This window comes from Anser brachyrhynchus (genome assembly GCF_964034855.1).
Source record: "Anser brachyrhynchus genome assembly, chromosome: 1".
Lineage (NCBI taxonomy): Eukaryota > Metazoa > Chordata > Aves > Anseriformes > Anatidae > Anser > Anser brachyrhynchus.
The window spans coordinates 15,175,358-15,197,629 of record NC_137694.1 but is presented as its reverse complement, the minus strand read 5'-3'; the positions used below and the strand labels follow the sequence as shown (position 1 = coordinate 15,197,629).

At 39.6% G+C, this 22,272-nt stretch overlaps 1 protein-coding gene across 3 annotated transcripts in view; it reads right to left on the bottom strand.

The window, feature by feature from the left end:
- PIK3CG (phosphatidylinositol-4,5-bisphosphate 3-kinase catalytic subunit gamma) overlaps positions 1-21,783 on the bottom strand; it is a 38,048-nt gene extending 16,265 nt beyond the window's left edge. The window contains exons 1-7 of one of the 3 annotated variants that reach the window (XM_080575814.1): positions 20,614-21,783; positions 12,046-14,061; positions 7,683-7,748; positions 7,359-7,584; positions 4,015-4,118; positions 1,598-1,744; positions 771-861 (exon numbers count right to left, since the gene is read on the bottom strand). In XM_080575814.1, coding sequence (XP_080431940.1) covers positions 771-861; positions 1,598-1,744; positions 4,015-4,118; positions 7,359-7,584; positions 7,683-7,748; positions 12,046-14,049 — 2,638 coding nt within the window. In that variant the 5' untranslated portion in view covers positions 14,050-14,061; positions 20,614-21,783. Of the gene's footprint in view, positions 1-770; positions 862-1,597; positions 1,745-4,014; positions 4,119-7,358; positions 7,585-7,682; positions 7,749-12,045; positions 14,062-15,349; positions 16,907-20,323; positions 20,560-20,613 lie in introns of those variants that run through there. The other 2 variants (XM_080575812.1, XM_080575813.1) reach the window with 2 other exon arrangements.
- Positions 21,784-22,272: the final 489 nt, after the last annotated feature.

Genomic DNA, 22,272 nt, shown 5'->3' with positions numbered 1-22,272 from the left:
TATCATACTGCTAACTACACAGATGACAGGAGTTAACAACCTTACTAATTTTTACGCATGTCCAGGCTTTGAGTAAATGGCAGAGCAGTACTTGTTAATCCATCTCACTGATGCATGGTTTATACCTGCCAAAGCATTCTTTTCAGCACCATAGCTTCATTTGGACATGGCCAATTTTTCTACACCAAGGAGGTTTTTCTCCAGCCAATTGTTCAGGAACTGGTCAGTAAAATTAACTCTACAAACAATTCTGTATTATCTGGGTACCAGGAAACTGTACAAAGTGGATGTGCTAGGATACATAATATATGCAAACTCAATCACAACGAGTCAGCTTGGAGCCATCAGAAAGTACAAATTATATATCAGTTTGGCATTTCTGGGTGTAAATGGACTTTTCTCAAGCTGATCAAGCTGCTCTACACACCATTACGTGGTCCTTCTGGAAGCTTCAAAAGCAACTCCTTGATTTCTCCCAGCATAAATTCTAGAAAATAGATGATCTGTGCTGTGTTACCTAATGACAAATGAGGAATACAGACTGAACATCCTGTTAACTAATGCTGTTGCTTCTATGTAGTACAGGGTATGAAGTTTTAGGTCAGGAAAAAACACAAATGTTTTGTTAGTTTAACCCTTTTCTCTGCTTCATTCTTATTAATACATTAAAAAAACATCTGGAATAAGTCATTAACTTTCACCACTTCTTCATACCAAGTATGAATATATGATATTTTAAATTTCTAATTATAGTAAGCATGATCTCATACCTATTTTGTTCCCTGTAGAAATACAGCCATATGGTAGCAGACAGAGGTCCAACGATTCTGCTTCCCAAATGGATTCCATAATTCGAAGAATCTAGTAAAACCAAAATGTATCCACTAAGTTATTTCAAGTTGTTTGGGCATTATTTATTACTCACACAAATAACACCACCCATACGTCTGAGATAGGGCTGAACTTGTCTTATTTTGCAGCTTGAGAGATAAACACAGAAAGTGTGCAGCCATTTAAAATTATCACTTACAGAACCAGGCTTTATATTTCCTAACCTGTCCTATGCTCAAGCACTCTCTAGCGTTTTATAAAGTATTAATAAGTATCTTGTATGATTTCTACATGATATGAGATTGAACACATTAGTAAATACACCCATTTTCCCCCATAAATATCACCAAAAGTGCTAACAAGCCAGTTTGTCAGAAAAATTGATGAAATATTACTGCAGCAATGGTACCTGCCAATTTCTTTTTCATTTGTAACTTCACCCACTGCATAAATAAATCACAAAAACTCTTCAGAAAACCAGGCCATCTTGCACTAAATAACCGATTCCTTCTCTCAAACACTAAAATGTGGAGTATGTATGGCATATGGCAGGAAAAAACAGGGTAGCAGTAACATAAAACACTGTAGTACAAAAAAGAAGATCCAGGTTTAATATCAGCTTGTCATACAGTTTAAAAAATGAAAGACGGCCTCCTATTTTATGTGGACAGTAAAGAAAATGTGTACGTTTCTGAGAAGTAAAACAACAGTTAAATATTCACATTATTCACTCTATACCTACAGCACAGCATTTTAGCTATCATACCTGTAAAATAAGCATGTCCTGGCGGAGGTCATCTCCATGTTTGAAGATGATGCCTATGGTTTCATTCGATAGAGCGGTTGGATCTGCACATTTAAACTCAAGCCACAGGGGCTTCTTCTTAGATGCCATTACTTTACATTTTTCTATCTGTGAAAAGACACATTTATTGCTAGGCATTGTACTCCAACATAACACAGCTAACCTTTTCATACGTCAGCTACAGAGTAGTTCACAAACCTCCAACCTGTTATACCACACGAAACACACCGAAATGACATGTAAAGAATGGTACTCGGCTGCCACAGAAAATCTCACTGAACCTGCAAAGCTTTTAACACTCTCCACGATAAAGGGAAAAGCATGCCTTGATGCTCTGAAACTGGATTTAACTTGTAAATCTGCTTCAGACAGAAAGAACTTTCGAACCAGGAATAAAAGCTTCTGACATAATTGGCAAATATTGAACTTCCCAACAGCACTCTGAGAGCTGCTTTGCAAACCAGGAAAATAATAGTTGTCCAATGCAATTTGCCACATCATCTACCCTCATGACTTCTAGTCACCTCGGTTATTCCAGAGTGCTTGATTTAATTCAATTTCCTAAGCAAATCATTCAGTCAAATTTATGTGGAAAATGGCACTTGTGAAAGTAATTTAACATAATAAGTCATAAAATAACAGAATAAACAGTCATTTAGGCTTGCTAAATTTTTAATCTTGAGAAGTTCAGCAATGAAACTACAGAAATTGCATAATTTCAAATGTTTTCTCAACTAATGTCTAATACAAATGTAGTATTAACACTTTCTATCCTGGAATTCCTAGATCATTGTTGGAACACAACCATGTACAGTAAAGGCATCTAAAATCTAGGATCTAAATCTAGATCTAAGCATCTAAAAAAACATTCGTACACTAGTGCTTGAGAGCTGACAGAATTAATGTCAGAAAAAGAGTATTTTGGGATATTCATATTTTGTAGATTGAGGTTCTGAGCTTGCAATTTGAAATAAAACAGTTTGTACATGTTTGTTTTTTTTTTTTTAAAGAAAAGAAATGCTTATCTTTGAATGTACTAGAAACACTGATTTTGCTCCTAATATCTGGTTTAGAATGTTCAAATTTCAGGCTAAGAGGATTTTAAGCTTACGGACAAGTAACACTTGCTAGAATGAAGATGAAATTAAAGGTTACCAACATAGCTCATTGTATCAAATGTGTCTGTTCATACAGTTTGAAGAAAAAAAAAAAGGCTGTAGCCTATGTATTTTTGGACATAACTACTTTCCTTTGTAAATCAATTGCTTCCTGTATCTAGGAAGGTCCTGGTAGGGCTGCACACTTCCTATTGTGAAGGAAAACTAGAAAATATGTTTTATTTTGAAGTCTATTTTTTGTTAAAAAGCTAAATAAATGAAGTTTAAAAGTTAAAAAAATATACAAGTATAAAAATTGATAATATTTAAATTAAGATTTTGAAGAAGTCAGAAATTTTATATTCTTAAGTAAATAATGCTTGAATTGACTTCTGTTCTCACAGCACCTCTGTCGTGCCCAGCTGAGAGGTGTTCAGCTCTTTCAATCTGAAGATAGACTAGGTTGTAGCCTGTCCACAAAGGCACGGGTTTATTTAACAGAAACATGGATAGATATGGAGAAATAATATCAGTTACCCAAATGAGTACCCTAGTGACTGGCTTGTGGGCTCCCTCTCGCTGCACATCAAGTGAATCCAAAGACCTTCATTGTGCTTCTTCACCCTAACCTCACATTGCATAGTAGGTGCAAGAGCAAATCGACTTTCACAACACATCTGTTGTTTTATTAATCATGTTTTTAACTTCGCAAAACATGCAAAGGCATGAGCCTTCATAATCTCACCACAAAACTGTAGGAAGCAACACATAAAAAATAAGTGTTTCTTAACATGTTTCTAAAAATGCTAATTTATATCCTAATAAAAGCAACACAATCAACATATAGATATAGAAAAAATCAAAATAGCTAAGGTCAACATTTTTGTCTAGTAAGACCATGGTCTGGACCTAAACCTTAATGACATATGAAGGTCAGAGACATCTTTAAGGTAAGACAGAGAAAGTAAATGTAGGAACAGAAACTGAATATCCCAAAGCCCCTGAAGTGAACTGAAACAGTTTTATACAGGTATTTAATGTAAAAAGAAGTCAGTTACCTGGTTAAATCCTCAATTTAATTGACATTTAATGATTAGGATTCTATGGTGTTTTTGTTTTAGTGCATGGTAGCATGTAATTACATTTAGAAAAATGCTATTAGCTACGGGAGTAAAATCCTTCGGAAGCCATGAAATATCATCATATTTCATGCAAAAAAAATTTTACCAAATGAAACATAGATAGGAGATTCTTTTTCAAAAAAGGATTTGTACTACTTACCACTAGGGCTCCTGCTCTTAGCCCAGGATCATATGGGACTCTAAAACTTTCTGGAAGTTTGCTGCTCTGTAGTTTTTCAAGCTTTTGTCTAAGCTGTGCAATAACTGCAATTGCAAGTAAGAAAAGTTATTGAAATCAGAAGGTGGAAGGAAAAAAGTTATAACTAATCAAACTTGTTAAGCAACACAATTTAACAAAAAGAGTCCCCGTTTAGTTTTAAATTGCTTTCCTCAAGGATGTTCTGATTTGAGGAATGAAGGAAAACTCTTTAACTTGCTTTATGAATGGGGCTGTTTCAGACACTTAATGCTAAAGTCTTCAAGCACCTCACAAATCATGAGCCCTCTACACAGTGTTGAAAGTACTACACAGTGCTTGGTGTTCTTCTGAAGACTATCTCTAGGGTTTAGGAGATTACATTAAAATGTCACCCTTCATTTAAAAAGAGCAAAAGAACACAGCACAACACACAAAAATATATTTTGACCTTATAACTGCCAAAGAAAAATTGATATATCTACTTCAAAGGCTCAAAAGGAAGACGCAACTAAAAGCACCCTGCATTTTCCATTATTTTGACCTATCTCACTGCACTTATAGCCAGACTCGTGGCTTTTGAATTCTTGGAGTACCGTGTACTATAACCATAAGGTATTCAACTACAGAGATGCTGAATTTACCATCCAAGATTTCCTGTTGTAGCCTTGTTAATCTCACATTCCAGGAAGAAGAAAATTTGCAGTTTATTTATTTATATGAACAAGATTTTTTGTTTACATACAAACTGAATCTCTTCATTGATAAAACCTCAAGCTTTTGAGTCTTCAACTTAAAGCAGTATGCATAATACCATGCACTTTGCTCATCTCAGCTAACGGACATGAGCAATATAAGCAATACATTGGATATTACCCTTTGTTAGGAGAAATACCTGAATGCTACTCCAAAAAAAATTGGAGCTACACAGTAGAGACTGAATATACATGTTCAAGAACTTTTGATGCTAAAAATTAAAAAGCAAAAAAAATAGATTTTAATGAGAAAGCTTGCAATGGACCTGGATATCTAATATATACAAAATTATGACATTTCAAAAGCTGCTATCAAATTAAGAAAGTCAAGCCAAGAAAATTCACAGAATACACATGGGAAACCTATTCTAAATGCTTTTAGAAAAGAAGTACCTAGAAATGCCAGGTGATTGATGTGACGCTGGTAAAAAAAAAAAAAAAAAGATCTGACAGCAAGATACAGGAACTCATAGTAAAAATTAGGCATTAACTGATTTTAAAACACAAGTGAAAGCACTTGCTAAAACATTTTCCAATGTTGACCTAGCTTAAGAACAAAGTACTACGCATTTTAAGAAAAGAAACAGCTGCAAAGGCACATACTTGGAAGACAAATCATCTAATACAGTGGTGATGAAAGCAGACAATCCTATCTAAGCTGGTAATACTATGATCTTAAGAACTTATTTATTATCACTTGTTATGTTTAATTAAAAACAAAGAGATTACACAAAAAGTGAAAGAAAGTTTGATGGCATGATTGCTACTGGAGTACCACAGACCTAAAAGCAATTTAAAAAAAAATCCACAAGCACTTGAGGAAGAAAAATATATACAAGAATTAGAGGAGTCTGCATGACAGAATGAAATGAAACAGTCTAAAGCATTCAGGCTTAAAATATAAATAAATAAGAGCATTAGAAACGATAGGGCAAATAAGCAATGAGCTAAACAAGAAAGTTTAGGAAATGCATTTTTAAAAAATTAAGAAGTATAGAATGCCTATAGGAAAAATTATATCCTCAGTAATCTGAGAATAAATTAAACCAGATATGTCATTAGTAGGACAGTCTGAATGAAAGCCTTATTCAGTGGAAATGTCAATTATGTAAGACTTCTCTAACTGTTCTGCTGTAGATTAAATACAGAGATTCTTTAATTTCAAAATCCGGTGGGTGTTAATGTGATTGCTTTCTCTTGAAACTTTTCTTCTTTTCCCACATACCCTTCACAGATAATGCATTATGGAAACCACTGCTGCTACAGACGTACATCTGCAAGGCTGTAAGTTTCTTTCTGAGACATTCGAATCTGACCAAATGTGTTTAGATTATATAGCACTTTCAGATAAATTTATAGTGCTGTTTACAAAGAATACTTCATATGCATTTAGTAAGTCTTGTAATTCACATTATGTGGCAATGTAACTGATATATATTGAAGAATAAATGAATATTTCCCTTTAAATTTCTTTGTGATTTCATGAAGTGTCTTTTTCAAGTGACATAAACAATTTTAGTAACAAAGGCAGTACCCAATGCTCTGTGTTTATACCATGCTTTTGATACAGAAATCTCCAACCCCAAACAATATCTCCTAACAGCCAGTAAGTACAACAGTCAGTTCCTCAGAGGACGCCTCACTTCTCCAGACAAGGTCTGCAAGAACATCTGCATCCTGACCACCACCCCAGCCACCTCTACGTAACCAGAGCAGGAATGACTTTCTGAACCAAGGACGTTGTGGCCTAGAACATACTAGGCTGAACACACAGGAAGAGCTGGTCTCTCTCTACTGCTTTTAGAATTTGAATATTGTCATATGTCTCATGCAGTTAGTCCCAGCTCCAAGCAACTAACAGGAATGATGATAAAAAAGCTTTTAAGGAAGTCAGTAAAACAAAACAAAACAAAAAACCCTGCTTCCAAAGCAGTGCTTACAGGAACTGAAAGCAACAATACCACATTTGTGTCTCACAGGACTCCTATTCATCACATCACAAAGCACCAAAGATGTGCTCTGATTCATGGCTGATCCACCAGCTTCTTTGTGACCTAGCAGAGACTGTCCTCAACTCCTCCATGGTCTTGCCAAGGGTGTTGGAGTGACTGCTTAGGATAACGCTGTGTTTCTTGGCAAGTGTCATTTTTTGTTCATTTCCAGTTAATGTTTGTGTCCTGGGTTGATTCTTTTTTCAGTGCTGGCACTGAACTAAAGGATATGTTCAAGATCTTAACCTCCCAGTTGCATGGCATGAGGTTCATGAAGATAAGTAAAAGCAGCATGAAAATGTACATTCTACAATATTAATATTCATCCTTTTTGGGGTGGAAAGAGAAAACAAATGTATTATTAGTTCAATCACTATCAACTTACACTGGCATTTTATAAAAAGTAATAACAGCACCCTTTGACTGTCTATGTAGACAGGTATCTACAGCATCATCTATCCATGATTTTTTTTAATAAACAGTACAATTTGATGTCTATATTTTCACACCCAAAGGGAAAAACAACACTATTGCAAATGTAGAAACGCCTGTTAGTGCATACCTTGAGAAGTGACATCATACTTTTCTGCAGAAACCGATTTTATCTCCATTGTGACTTTATGCAGCAATTCAATTACTTGAACCTGTTTCATGAAATCATGTAGCATTGCTTTTCCACAGCCCCTAAGATAGGCTTCTAGGATCACAGCAAATCTCTGCTGGTAGTGCATGGACTGGGCAATCTCGCTTCTTAAAAACCAAAACAAGAAGTGACCGATTCTTTTGTTCTAGAGGTGAAGTAAAACATTACAATTAGCACACGTGACAATTTCTTGACATAATGCCAGGAATTTAGCATGAGTTGGCTGTATTTTAGAGTACTTACTCTCAAACCCCGTTTTAGCAGAAATCTAGCTAATGCACTGTCATGATACGGCTCAAATTTCACAGCCTGAGTAACACAAACAGAGAAGACATGTTAGTAACATATATAAGGCACTTACACTTTATAGTTGCATTTAATACTTTACAGATGACATACAGAACACATTGATGTAAGAGAAGAAACTATAATAAAACAGGCCTTTGGAGAAAACAATGTTGAAGAACAAATGCATGCTTTTTTTTTTTTTGTGTTTCATTCAGCAAGCGCCTTCTATCTGCAACAAGTTCTTTTCAGATTTGTTATTGATGGAACAAATAAAAGCAAGGCAGGGACTGGCTAACCAGTGAGACCAATCTGAGCTCACGAATGCCAGTGAAACAACCCAACACCATCTTCAGGCCACAGCAAAAACCAATAAAATCAGAACAGTCTGCAGTCTGGCTGACACAGGGCACTTGAAAAGATTATTGCCAAATGAAATTATGTGTTTATAACTATTCTTTAATTAAATTTTTCCATTTGGAAGCACCATTTTTTTGACTAAATCCACCATGTCAGGACTCAGGCACTAGGGTTCGTGGCTGCGATCCCCAGCACTAACAGCAGCAGCAGAGGATGCAGGAGCAGCTTTTCAGCGCACCTCATCTCAGGCCCTCTGCCCTTCAGTCCCTAACGAACCCCACAATGGAAGGAAGGCTCTGATACATACCCTATTCTGGTGGAGTACAACTAAGAGGAAGACTTCACCAGAGCTTTTTTTTTTTTAACGACTATGAACACAGACCTTTTTTCTCTTCCAACAGCCACTCCCTTCCACCCAAGCCCGCAGATATTTCAATGCTGCTGCCAAAACAGGGTGGAAACAAGAAATCAACAACTTTTTTGAAGTCTCAGGACTGGAATGTTTTTTTACTGTTATTCTCACCCTCACCACAATAACCAAGTGTCTACAAAAAAAGAAAAGACGCCCATCACATGTTCAGGCACTGGGCTGTGGTGGGGAACTTGTCCACTTCAAGTGGGTTTTCCAGCAGCTTCTTTCCTGTTGACCTAAGGAGTCAAGATCCAAGGAGGATCATATTAAGGCTAATGGGGAAGAAAGGTAGGCATGTATATCCTGTGACACAAAAAGGGAAATAAGAAGCAAACAATCTCTGAACAGTCACAAAATCCCTCATGTGGTGAGAGGTGGTTGGTGAATGGCTTCAGGTTCTGGAAACAGCGAGCCAGGAAGCAGGGAGATTAAGGACAAAGGGATGTGCAGAGAGCCTGGTGCGTGTCCTATGCTCAGCTTTCAGAAGCATCAAAGTATGCCAACGTCTAGCGATAGCTATTCAACACAATATAATGGCTCTTTCAAGACCACTCTGCTCTACAGCTTGCAAAGAAGCAACCAAGGCACCAAGAGAGGCCTACAAAATTCATCAAACAAGTCACAGTGTCCTATGAACTCTTAAAAGTACCGCAGCACACAGCTGTATTTTTATGAGTAGTATTAAAATATCAACACTATTTCTGAAATGTAAATATTTTTGTGGGTTTATTCAAGAGGAAAAAAAAAATCAAGCTTTTTCAGTCAACCTTCTAGAATGAAGCAACCCATAAAAAGCTGTGAAGACTTGTTCCTTCCAGCTGCTAAATGACATTCAAGAAAGCCAAGCACCAGACTTGCCCTTCGAGTCTCATAATTCTGCAAGAACTGTCTTGACCACCTCTGCAATACTGTTTTATTTCCCCAAGCAACAACATCTTATTTAGGAAAGATAATGAGAGCTCACAAGCATAAATTGATTACAAGATATATACAACCTTTTACTTTGTCTGTGAGATTATGGCTATGAGGCTGTTTTTGTGTGTTTTTTTTTTGTTTTTGTTTTTTTAATAAAAAAATCTTTTCACTGCAATAAGGCACCCAAAAGCAATGATTATTGCATAAATTCAGATGGATTTGCTTACAGGTCCAAGAAAGGCTATCACAAACCTCATTCTGGTATACGTTTTGCTGAATGATCGTAGTGCATATCCCTGAAAAACAACTTCAGAATGAAATACAGCCAAACAACCAGCCATTGTTTCCAAACAAGACCTCCTTATATTAAGGTTGTAAATGTATTTTAACATAAAAGAATACTAGAAAAATGTATTATGACTATCCTTATTACGCTTGTGTTTTAGAAATAATTATTTTAACATATCAATCAAATCTTTCTTTTTTTCTTCACAGAGGCAATTATCAACATTTGAATACCAATAATAAAAGGTAGCCATTAAAAACAAGTCTGCTAGCATTTCATCAGGTCCCTGCATGTCAATGCCTTGTCGATTCACCACCAGAAAACCTTTACTCACTGCCATATACAAGCAGTTCAATCTTTTTTTGTTGGTATTTGTTTTTCAATTGATTTTGCTGTATTTTAACTATCCCAACCATGTTTTATCAACTGCACAGAGAACCACAGACCTTTATAGGAAGTTCAGTGGATTTATTTAGGGCATGACTACTTCTGTTTGGGATAAGCTGGTTGGTAAATAAAATGTTTGATTTCTAGCAGCGCTGGGAGGTAGGATGGGAATATCCTGTGCTCAGTGACATAAGCCATAAAGCTTTCAGAAAGGCACACGTGGAAAATGATGACCAGTTTCAGAAGAGACATCTTGGATGTGTCTATCAGAGCAGAGGAATGCCTAACATTCATTCATTCTCTGAAAAGCGTGGATTTTCAAATATGCTGTGGTATCAATGCTCTGCTGCAGGGTGCTGAAGGCCTGTGCTCTGTAATTAGCTACGGAAGAAAAGACAAGAGAGCAGCTGAGAGATGAAAGTTGGGAACTAGTAATTTTTTCCCTTTTGGGGATGACAGTATTTTAATTTCATGATAAGTTTCTCACTGAAAGTGGCACTGTAACATTAAACTACTATGACTTCATGCTACGCTAATTTAATTTACTGTTAGAGAGAGAGATTCTCTTTAAAACTCTCCAGAATTGTATTTCCTGAAAGCAAATCATTTAAAAAAACACATTAAAAAAGATTATTTCCAACCCCCCCTTCTCTTAGGCACTTTGATATGAACCAATCACCATCCCAAACCCCTCATTTGGATACAAAAGCGAATAAAATTGCTGAGCCACACGTAGACTGCAAACCTTGCAGCCAAGCGTATATATAGCAGCAGCTCCGTGGGAGGTCCAATGAGGTAACCACAGCGGTTCCTTTGGTTAATGCATAAGTGCATAAATTCTGCCTGGGGAGCCTAATCTTCAGACAAGCGAAGACAAGGCTAAAAAGGCTTGTTTAAAGCATTACTGATGTGCAGCAAAGTCTGAAAACCTAACTGCATTTTCGCAGTAACCAGGGCTCTCTCGGAGCACACATAAATTAAAAGCCCCATCCCACAGGTTCCCAGGCTGCAGCATTTCCCTTTTTTTTTTTTTTAAATGCCAATTCTGCCCTCTGATTCTTTAAAAAAAAAAAGTATTTCCTGCTCTGCAGGCTGACAGCCCTTCCATGCGAACCAGAGACCTGTCAGCTCTGGGAAGCCTGTGGAGCCGCCGTGCTCCAGGGGACGCGTTTACCACGAAGGGCTGCGGGGTTACACCTTTCATCAGCCATCAGACTCGACTTCGCCACTGACAGCCTGCCCAGCTCCAGCACCACTTTGTTGAAAACAAACCGACCAGTTTGCTTGGATAACTGCTATAAACTTTCCAGGCATTTCATCTAGCAGATCGCACACAAAGCACTGCAAATAAATACAGTGGTGACTCATTTCCATTAAAAACATTTTTTTTCACGCAACTTCCCAGAATGAATTAATTTTATGTATGGAGACATAACATCCTTTTATTTACAGTAAAAATTGTTTAGAACCTTCTAAATAAATTTTCCCCCCTTAACAGACCAAGACCATTGCCACATATTACGTAACTACACTGTCATTCTTGACCTAAAATCCAACCTGTTTTTTATTTTGCCTTCACTGTGTTAACATCTGCTTTCTTTCTCTCTACTTTCTCTCTAGAAATTGGTAAAGCTGATCAACAGTTTGTCAGTGCTGTGGGATTCAGACCTGACATGACCAGGGTTAGAGAGCACAGTTGGGATTTCCTCCCAACATATGCCAACGCTGACAATTTTCAGAAAAACACACTGTTGTAGACACGAGGCAATGGTGCTACAAAACTAATAACATAGACAAAAGATGAAAGTGGAAGGTATGTTTTGGGTTAATTTGGTTAGTACCACTGCTTTGATTAAAGACCAAAGACTTCAAAACCAGGGCCACTTGCAGGCATGGGAATGGTTATGTGGTAATGCAAATATTCTCAGAAGCCAGAGATCAAGAATGCAAATACCCCTTACCTGCACAAGTTGCAAAAGATAATGAAGAACATCATCATCTTCTAAACTTTCCAGTTTTTGAACTGCCATTGCTCGTACATTTTCATCAGAAAAGTTACAGTCCAGAAGTTGCATTGTGAGTCCAACATCTAAAGTGCTTTGATCCCACGCCTCCTTTTTAGCTAGCAACTGGTACGTTTTGGCCACTATTTCTTGTTGTCCCCATTTGACAGAGCTAAGCAGCTTAGGATACGCCTTGGGGTGCTTTATGCTTTCGTATCTAAAGTGCCACAACAGTTCTTTGTCCTCCGGAGAAAGTGGGTTAAGTGGGTCAGTTGCGATGATCTCTTCAAGTTGCTTGCGAAGCTGGTTGGGCATTTCAGCTCGAGTCCTGTCCCCTTGGGAGTCAGATGTTATCCTGTGCTTGGGCAAGGCAATTGGGTGACAATACTTGTCCAGCACAATAGAGATGGCCATGGAGTTTTCTTTATCTGGATTAGTTGCCGATGTGAGTTTGTCTGCATTGATACTTCCTTGTTCTTCCCCCTTGCCTGGGATTTTCCACATGTGGAGCACATACTCCCCACTTCGTAGCAGGAAACGGTGATCTATCAGCAGAAGATTTACATAATAGAGAAGCTGGGTTTTGCATTTCGAATCGGAGTTGGGGGAGTCATGAGACTGAAGGTTCGTCTTTGTGGACAATCCCTGTGCTTTACCACAGTATATCTGAAGATTCAGGAGTGCTCCCTTAGGCAAATCCTTGATTTTGATATCAAACTCCAACCAGATATTCCACAGAACCTCCTCAGTAAAAGGCTTCGAGGAAGTCCTCCTCTGCGAAAGGAGCTGTTGCCCGTGTTGAATGTTAGCCTCAACAAACACCGTAAGATCAGTATTTCTTGGTAAAACTGGGATATCAATGCCAATTATTTTCACCCTAAATTTCCTGTTACAATCCCACAAAGAGATAGTGAAGACCCTCTCGTGATCTTTTCCGTCTATCGTCAATTGCTCATGATACCCTGTAACTCCTGTACAGTCATCCACCAATGGCCACTCCTCCTTCTGAACCTCATCCTCGCTTGGGTCGGGGGGGTTGTCTAACACCAAGTGGATTTCTTCCCCATTCTTAAGGCATTGTCTTATCCAGTGAAAATCTTTGATTGGTGTCTCTCCAGTAATGTACTCATCCCTGCCACAAATCCTGAGAACGAAATCCAATTCGCTGTGATCTTCAGGAATATCCATCAAAGATTTCTTCTTTGCCATTTTTGTGAAAAAGCTATGGAGAATCATATCTGGAGTGTCATCTATTGACACTTTAATTTTTTGGCTAGTTGTTCCTCTATGTATGATTATGAAAATGTTATTATTAGTGATCTTCTTAAACAAATATTCTGGGAGTGGCTTAGATGTAGTCCATGGGTGCATCGCATACAATTTAGGATCCCTGCAGGCTACCTCTATCATTCGTGGAGTGACTAATCTGCGGCGGGTAAATTCTAGTTCATCATCATGCACGTTGCTCACGTCGGTAACATCATACCCAATTAAATTGTTAAGCTGCCGCTGAAATTCCTGAACTTCTTCTGATGGTTTTTGTTTCTGGACAACGTATATCTTGCCTACCTTCTTCTGTAACACTTTCCAGTACAGTATGCAGTCTAAGGTCTGTAATACTTGATGCTTATCATAAATTTCATACCATTGCCCCTTCTTCTGGTACTGGAGAATGAACTGATCCGGGGTGAATGCATGGTAGAAGTCTGTGGTTTGGCTCATCTCTATTGCACGCATCCAAATCTGTGCTTTCATTTGCTCAACTGTACAGTTTCCAGCTATTTCGAGTAACATCATTTCCGGTATTTTAGTATGTTTATTGCTTGTAGGTAAAATGAACTCAATGGCTATCAGTTCCATTGAAGACAAATTACTTGATGTACAATAAGGTTTCATTCTTCTTCTCCTTCGTTTGTTTTCCTCTCTCATAACAACAGGCTGTTCATAATCCCCCAACTCCATGCCAGAAGAAATCTAGCAAAACATAGGAATATTTGATTATTTTCTCATCTACATTTTTCTTTACTGTTTTCTTTTTTTTTTTTAATTCTTTGTAATTAAAATCACAGGCCAGTCCAAATCCTGCTGTGTGTTTTTTAGGTTTCCTCTTCCCCTTAATTTCTGGTCATAAAAACTTGATTTATATAAACCACTCCAGACGTAATCTATTCAATTCAAAACCAAATATATAAAAAAAAAACAATGATTAAGTAATTGAAATAGAGCTTTTAAACAGCCTTTCCAGATTTCACTAAGAATAAGCGGTCTGACTGTATATTTCTGCCATACTGACTTGCTCTTGCTTCTCTTTAATCAAATTGATTCTTCTGCTGCTTCTCCTGTTTTGATGTTGTTGGTATTAACATAAGTGGATTTTCATAGAAATCAAAGGACACATTAATGTGTCCGAGCACAACACTATCCTACCAAGCTCTAGGAAAGGCTGAAATGAACAAACCAAACACTTCATTTGCAGACTGGACAGAAGTGAGCCTACTCCCATTTTCCTCTGCCTCTCTTCTTAGTGATGAGGAATAAGGATTTACACCCCAAAAAATCCCTTAAGATTCAAAAGTCTAGTTCTTCAGACAATTATTTAATATGCATCTAAATTCACGCCTAGCGTCCTTAGATGTGCTTTTTAAAAATAAATCAATTCACCAGACTGGTAACACCCAACCATTTCAAAAGCTAGGACTTTGATTATAAACTATTACTTTGTTTCAGAAGAAAAAACTCTTAAGGGGAGGGTTGGAACTAGATGATTTTAAGGTGCTTTCCAACTCAACCCATTCTATGATTCTATGACATTTTATTACCCTATGCATCCCATCACACCTAAACCAGCTGTAAAACTATTTTGAATGTCAGTAGTTTACCGTATTGGGTTTCAGTAAAAAAAAAAAAAAGTTCACTGTTAATCTCCATTAAACAATATTAAAGTGGAAGTTATTCACCAAGAGCCTGGGAGAGGAAGGCAGCGTTGGTCGGATGCACTCGCACAAGCTGAGTAAAGTTAAGTTACAGCGATACATGAACATCTTTTTCAGATAACGTTTTTTACAAAAAATCTTCCTCTAACTGCTGCAAAAACTCAAATACGCCATCGTAACGATGCCCTAGCAGATAACAGAACAAGAAGATAAAAATATCTTAAACTGAAACAATATAACCTGCTAACGAAAATTATTTTTTCAAGTCCCGGAAAGCAAACAACTGTGGACACCACCTTTATCACTAACAAAACACAAGGAAATATTACCTGCTTATCAAATAAAGGCTGAATTGCTGAAGACGACTCATTTGTTTAATTTCTGAAGTTCCTTTTTTTTTTTTTTAAAGGAAGATCATTCACACAAAAAATTCTTTGTTTAAGCTGTTCTGCTTTTCTTGCTCGCCCTCCTATCCAGATGCAAAGGAAGTGCTGCACTTACCAGGAAGGAAGTTTTAACCAAGTTGATTATACATACGATTGCTCATTTTTTAAAAAAGTCAGAATGCTTTTCCTGTTACAACAGTAAAAATACATTTGCAGTATAGCAATTTAATTTTAACACACATGCATACAAGACATGCTTACAGCCTGTCTTTAGCACGGGCACAGACTGCTAAAAATAATTTGGGTGGTAAAACTGATGAATCTAAATAAAACATTTTTAAAATAGTGTGAGGATAAAATATATTTTAGGGAACCTAACTACATTACAAGAGTCGAATAAATAATACTAGATAACAGAAAGCAATTTGCAATGTTTCCTTATTTTTATTTGCATGGTGGTCCTTGAGGGCCTTTGAGGATTCCCAACTTAAATTATTTACAGTTTTTTAAGCCAATCTTTGTACAAACATCACATGAAGATGGTATATTCCCAGCATCTTGCATGGTAGCCTCATTGACAGAACCACTGGGCAATCTTCCTCCGCGTACTTTAACTCATCCCGTTATGATTACAAACACCCAGTGAAACCCATTGGAAATTATGACGTAAGATTTGGAAAGAATTTAAATTATGGACTTTCAGCCTTAATTCTTGTGATGAACTACAACATGAAGAGCTGTTCCTTTGCCAAAAAAAAATCCCTACAGGAAAGGATTTGGAAAAGCAATTTCAAATCAGAAAGGAAAGACAGAAAAAACTCCAATCTTACTCTTTCCCCTATGATTTTTCCAGAGAAATAGTGACTATTTTGAAGAGCAATAAGTAAATGCATGCTACAAAAATGATGACTTTAAGAAAAAGAAAAAAATACAAGACAACTGAAAGATATTTTAGCAACAGTGAAGTGATGGTGTCTTTTATTTTTTTTTTTTACGATACACTTTTTATCTCATTAGACACCACCCTTACTAAAAAGAAAAAAACAACTCCCTCTGTATAGGCAAAAAAAATCTGATAGCTTCTTACCACCTCTAATGTGCCGTGCACAACCTCTGAAATTACCACTTTGCCAAGGTTAAGAAAAGAAAATACTCTCCAGAGTACGTAACTCTTCTTACTTCTAGCACTGTTTTGCTTGGCAGCTAAGACTGATTTCTTTTTAGAGATTATATTTTCTTTTCTACAATATTTCTGGAAGTGAGTTTGGGGAAAACACACCCTGTCCCAGCTACCTTTATGTTCTGGAGTCATTATTTGAAATTTCTCAAGGAACTTGCGAAGGTGCCCTGGATATTTTGCCACTGCCACGAGATCTACCAGTTTAGGCAAAAACATCTCCAGAACTCATCATTTGGGCACGTGCAGCCCATTAGCTCTCATCAGCTGCAGCCTCCGCAGGATCCCAGCACTGCATATGACCTTCCTCCCCACTGTGCCTCCTGGCTGAAAAAATGCGCATGGTGCTGGAAAACTTGAGCACTCACCCTTCAGCCTCAACAGCAATGCCCAGGATGGTGGAGGAGAAGGAGCAGCCAGTATGAAATACAAAGGAAATGGAGCTGGAGGTGTAGGAAAAGAAATGGAGCAATGTTGAAGGGGGAAATGGGTTTGCAAAACCTATGTTTTGACATTCCCTGACTTTGCAGCACTCTTGTAGAGTCTGTATTTTGAAGTATAATATCTAAAACACGTAATATAGTCAGGAATTTCATGTAGGTTTCTTCATTTAAACTTAAGCTATCAGCAGCGTGACTTTTCATGCCAAGAGGTAACACAGTTTTATCACAAATACCCCTCATTCCAGCAGTCCCTGTGCTGACCTTTCAAGTAAAACTAGACTTGTTACAGTTTTGTAGGCTTTTTGCCAGACCTAGGACAGAATGCCTGTTTAAAATGTCCTAATTTTGCCACCATATGATATGCACATAAGGAAAAACTTATCAAACACATATACAGATATATTCCATCTCCTGCTGAACTGTTCTAGTTCTTCTCCATTGATCATGACTATCAAGATGTTCAAATGAAGCATCTCTACCTCAGGCAGCAGAGAATTACCCTGTACGCTGCTCATCTGCTCTAATTATTTGACAGTTTCATCCACTTAAAAAGTCCAGGAGAGCAATACTGTGAGAGGATGAGATATTCCCAGCCAACTGCATCAGCTACAATGCAAAACGTGTGATGCTTGTGCAACTGCCCATACAAGATGCTCTTCTCCCACATTCATTTTCTTCATTCACGTCCAATCTAGACGTCCAGCACCATCCCCAGTCCAGCTCTGAACCTTCTTCGTGAGCTTCAGCAGCCAGTTTTTGGACCAGTGACCATCTCTAACCTCTGTCCCTGTCAGACCAGTGACCATCTCTAACCTCTGTCTCTGCAATGACAGACAGAAAAGAGTCCCCATTCTTACAGTGACGCCAAAATCGTACCTATTTCTTGCTAATCCATGTGTGGGAAAGGCCCAAATGTATTTCCTCATCCGTATGCGTCAGAAAACTTTTATAACTGAAAATCATTTAAAATAACTTCCTAAAACCTTTGTCATGCCGACGCATTACTTCCAGTATTGACTTTCGCATATGCCTATTGCAACAACGCCAAGAAAAAGATTTTAAAAAATCAACTCTTTTTTTTTTTTTTCAAATTCTTACAAGCCTCCACAATTTTGAATTTCCCTGTATCAGGAGAAGTGTCCCACTGCTGGCCCGTGAATCCTGATGGGGTGCAATGGAGCGGGAGGAGGTGGGCCTGTAAAAGGTAACAAAGAAAAGCAAACAGGCTCGCCTTCGTCTCCCATCACGGTCCTATCTCACCACTCAGCTCAGCAAACTGATCACAGCAGCAACAGAAAAAATTGGTTAATTTTCAGCTGGATCAGTTCCTTGATCTTACTCATCACTTGCAGGAGTGGTAGGGCAGGGAAGGGAAAAGAAGGGAGGGGAATGGAACTAGCGCTGGTCAGGGTAACCAAGACTGAAACATTCGCAGCGGGATTAGGAGATTCATGAGTAAACTTGTTAAGTGATTTGATAACACTGGTTGAAATGTGCTTTAAAAAGACAATGTGGTATTATCGTGGGTTACTTCATACATTCTGCTACCAAATTTTTTTTTTTTAAATCAATGGATCTTTCAAACTTCAATGCCTGGTTAGGATTGTGTTAGATTTTTACTAGTTGTTTATTCTTTACTAGTTACTCTAATGCTTTTTTTTTTTCTTACTAGTTTCTGCTTGTGGTTTAATCCACCATGTGAAAAACAAAAATTAGTGTTTTGATTTTAGTGTTAACTCCTTCCCAGACAATATAACTTACAAGAAAATAGGCGCTATCAGAGAAAGAATTACCTCATGCACACGTTATGCAAATATAATAATAATCCATTTACATTTACGCTTTCAGATAAAGCTAGCTTTCAAGATAAACGCAGAAAATGACATGACCCAAAGGTTTCCAAGTAACAAACTACATCTACTTGCCAGCATTGTTCTGTAGGAGACTGCTTTGCATTTGCTAGATAATAGTAAAATTTATCTCCCTAATGTATGTATTATGATGCAGCCCCAAACTACACAGACAGCACACAGCACTAACACATTAAGCATAAACACAACTACAAAAACTGTTTTGCTTATTTTTTTTTGTCAAATCCGCTAGCAACTACTAACTTTCAAGGGAACTGAAACAATGCAGGTTCCCATTAGCTAGTAAACTTCACCAATAATACAGTCGTGTTCTTCATCAGAAAGTATACTAATCAGCAGACACACCTTAACACCTCCGTCAGAAGTCTGTACAGGGAAGCAGACTGCAATATTGCTAGGGCCGTAATATTTTCAGGACCCCCCTATCTTCACTACAAACCTCTGCACACTTCGGTTTCTTCTACAGGTATCTACTTGGGATAGATACCCCAAATCAAACAAAAACTTCCAGCTGGTTCCAAAAATTTGGATAGGGAGTTTGGCAGAGTTCTGGTTGTGTACGTGACAGGTGATCCAGCTTTAAACCAGTACTTTACGGAGCCCGAAAGCACAGAGACCACAGCTATGGTTCCTGCAGTGACCCTGTTAGGATGCAGCCTATCCTTTGAAGTTGTGCTCATTTTTCCAAATACCGATCTTTAACTGCATGATCTGATTTTTTACACCGAAATCCAACTCCTGAACGCCCTAAGTGACGCCTTCAGACATTTTTTTGGTCAGGGAAGGTTTTATGGTCTACACGAGCCGGGTAGACACGAGAGATTCTTATTTGTCAGATGAGGAAATACAGTTATTTATTGTCTAGGAGCTGCGTCGCAGCAGAGCTGACTCAAGATCTTAAGACCAGCGGGAACAGCCTCGTTCAGCTCGCACTGCTCGGTTCAGCGTATGAACAGCTGTTTTTAGCAGGCTTAGCATCAAACCTGTGACTCCTCTTTGGGCCACGACCAAGGCCGCGACGAGCGAAGCCCCAGCCGACCTAAGGCTGACTCAGCCCTTCCCTGGGAGGCTGAGACGCCGGCTGACGACTCCCCACACCCTCTGCAGGGGGTCTCGGGGCCAGGAGCCTCCCCTGCGCCCCGGCACGGCCGGGAGCAGCGGCCCGGGGCTGCGCCTTCCCCCGGCCCCGGGCGGAGCGGGGCCCCCGCCCTGAGATGGCGGCCGGCGCCGTGCGCCCGCGGGGGCCGCTGCTGCGAGCGGGGCAAACCCCGCGGCCGCCACCTCCACCGCCGCCACCTCCGGGGGCCGGGCAGGGCCGGGCCGCGGAGCTGCGAGACCCCGGCGGTCCCCTGCGAGGCTCGGCCGCGGCGGGCAGCGCCGGCCTGGGGCAGGGTCCGGCGGCGCCCCCCGGGACGGAGCTACTCACCGCAGCGGCGGGGCCGCGGCCGGGCTCCGCGCAGGTGCTTTCCTCTCAGCGGGAAGCGGAGCGGGCCGGCGGCCGGGCGGGAGGCTCCATGGCCGGCGGGAGGCAGCTCCGGAGCCGCCGCCAATCACACGGCGGACGAAGAGGGAACCGGCGCTGGGGCCTCCCCGCCCCGCTCGGCCCGGCCCCGGCCCCGGCCCCGGCCCCGGGCTCTGCGGGTTCCCCGTCCCGTCCCGTCCCGTCCCGTCCCGTCCCGTCCCGCACACCGAGGCGAGGACGAGGCTGGTCCTTACCGGGGCTTGCCTGGGCTGTCCTCGAAAAGCCCTGGCGATGGTGGTCTGGTGGTCTGCTCCACTGCTCCGTGGCCTTCTCCTTCGGAAAGGCTTTCATGCTGTCTGATTAGATGTCTACTTTTGCAGGATTAGCCTCTTACTTGTCTTATCCCCCCACACTCCCTCTTTTTTTTTTTTTTTCCTTTTTTTCCAGCTACTTTTTATTTGAAGGCGCTGGATTCTTGCTTTTCTGCTAGCCTCTCATCTCCAGGCCCCGCAGCCCTGTCTCTCTGCCTTTTGGTCGTCTTCCTCAGCCCCCTGGCGATTCCTGTAGCCTGCCCCTGGGCTCCTGCCAAAGGGGCCGCATCGGCTTTGGAAGGCGCTGCTCTGAACTGGACATCGTAGTACTCCAGCTACGGCCTTGCCAAGGCTGCCCGCAGCAGGAGTATTAATTCATCAGCCTTCCAGAGCCAGGACTCAAAATGCAGCACAGGCATAACCGTTCACTTCCAACTCAAACAAACAGCACCCCGTCACAACCCGTTCGCTCCCCTGGCTGCTGCCTGTTTGGCTCTGAAAGGAGCTGAGCATTTGTATCTCCTCACCTCTGCTTTGAAATGGATAACAAAGTTATTTCAGTGGTTGTACCGAGACCTTTTCTGACCTTGATCTTGCAATGAGACTCAGAGGTGAACTCTGTGTGGCAAAGAGCCCACATGCTTGCCCTGAACGACATGCTGACGGAAGGTGACATCTTCAGGGAGTGCTTGACAAGCCCATAGATTTCCACACAGACTATAAAAGGGAATCTGAATTTTCTATGTGCACTGTGTTAACCTCCATAGAGCGAAAAATATCAGAAGGGAATAACTAGTGTGTTCCTGTGTGTTCCTCGTACAGATGCTATTGTAAAAGTTTGGATAATTGTCATTATAACAGTGGAGTTCTTTTCACTTAAAAAATCATTTGCATGACAACACTAAGAGTTGTAATACCAGCCTGAAGCAGAAAGTAATTCAGAAACAATAGTATAAACATGCAGTTTCAAAATTAATGTGTTACACTGAACAGTGGCTAAATGAAAGCGTAACTATTTCAGCTTCAAGTTCCCTTTTTACAAAGCTGGAGGCAAAATGAAAACCTTTAACAACCTTCACATGACGTGCTTGCAGCACAGGGGAAACACGGTGAAGATTCACTGACTTTGTGCTTGGTTTTCCTGGTACAATTGGTAATATTTGTCAGAGGAGTTCAGCTTTGCACAGCACGTGTATTGCTGAATGCTTTAAAATAGATTAGAAAACCTTATCAAATAGGAAACCTCTTTTTTGTTGTTGTTGGCTGGGTCCCCAGATGGATCACTCCAGGAACAGAAATACAGCCAGTTTGGCTACTAATCCTGTTAAAATCCATGGACTTTATTTGGGGATGCACAAACATATGGAGATTTGAGCAGATGAATAAAAAAGACCTTCATTTGTCAAAAGACAAATACAGAGGGAATAATTTACAGCCTGAGCAAATGACACGTTTCATGTGTCACTTCAGCCAGAATTGTATAAAATATTTTTAAATAGCTATAAATCAACATAATGCTATTTGCAATGAAAGAATAAATTATTGTCTATATTCTATTTGAGAAAAGGAGGTAAAATATTTTGTAAGGTGTTATAGAAAAAC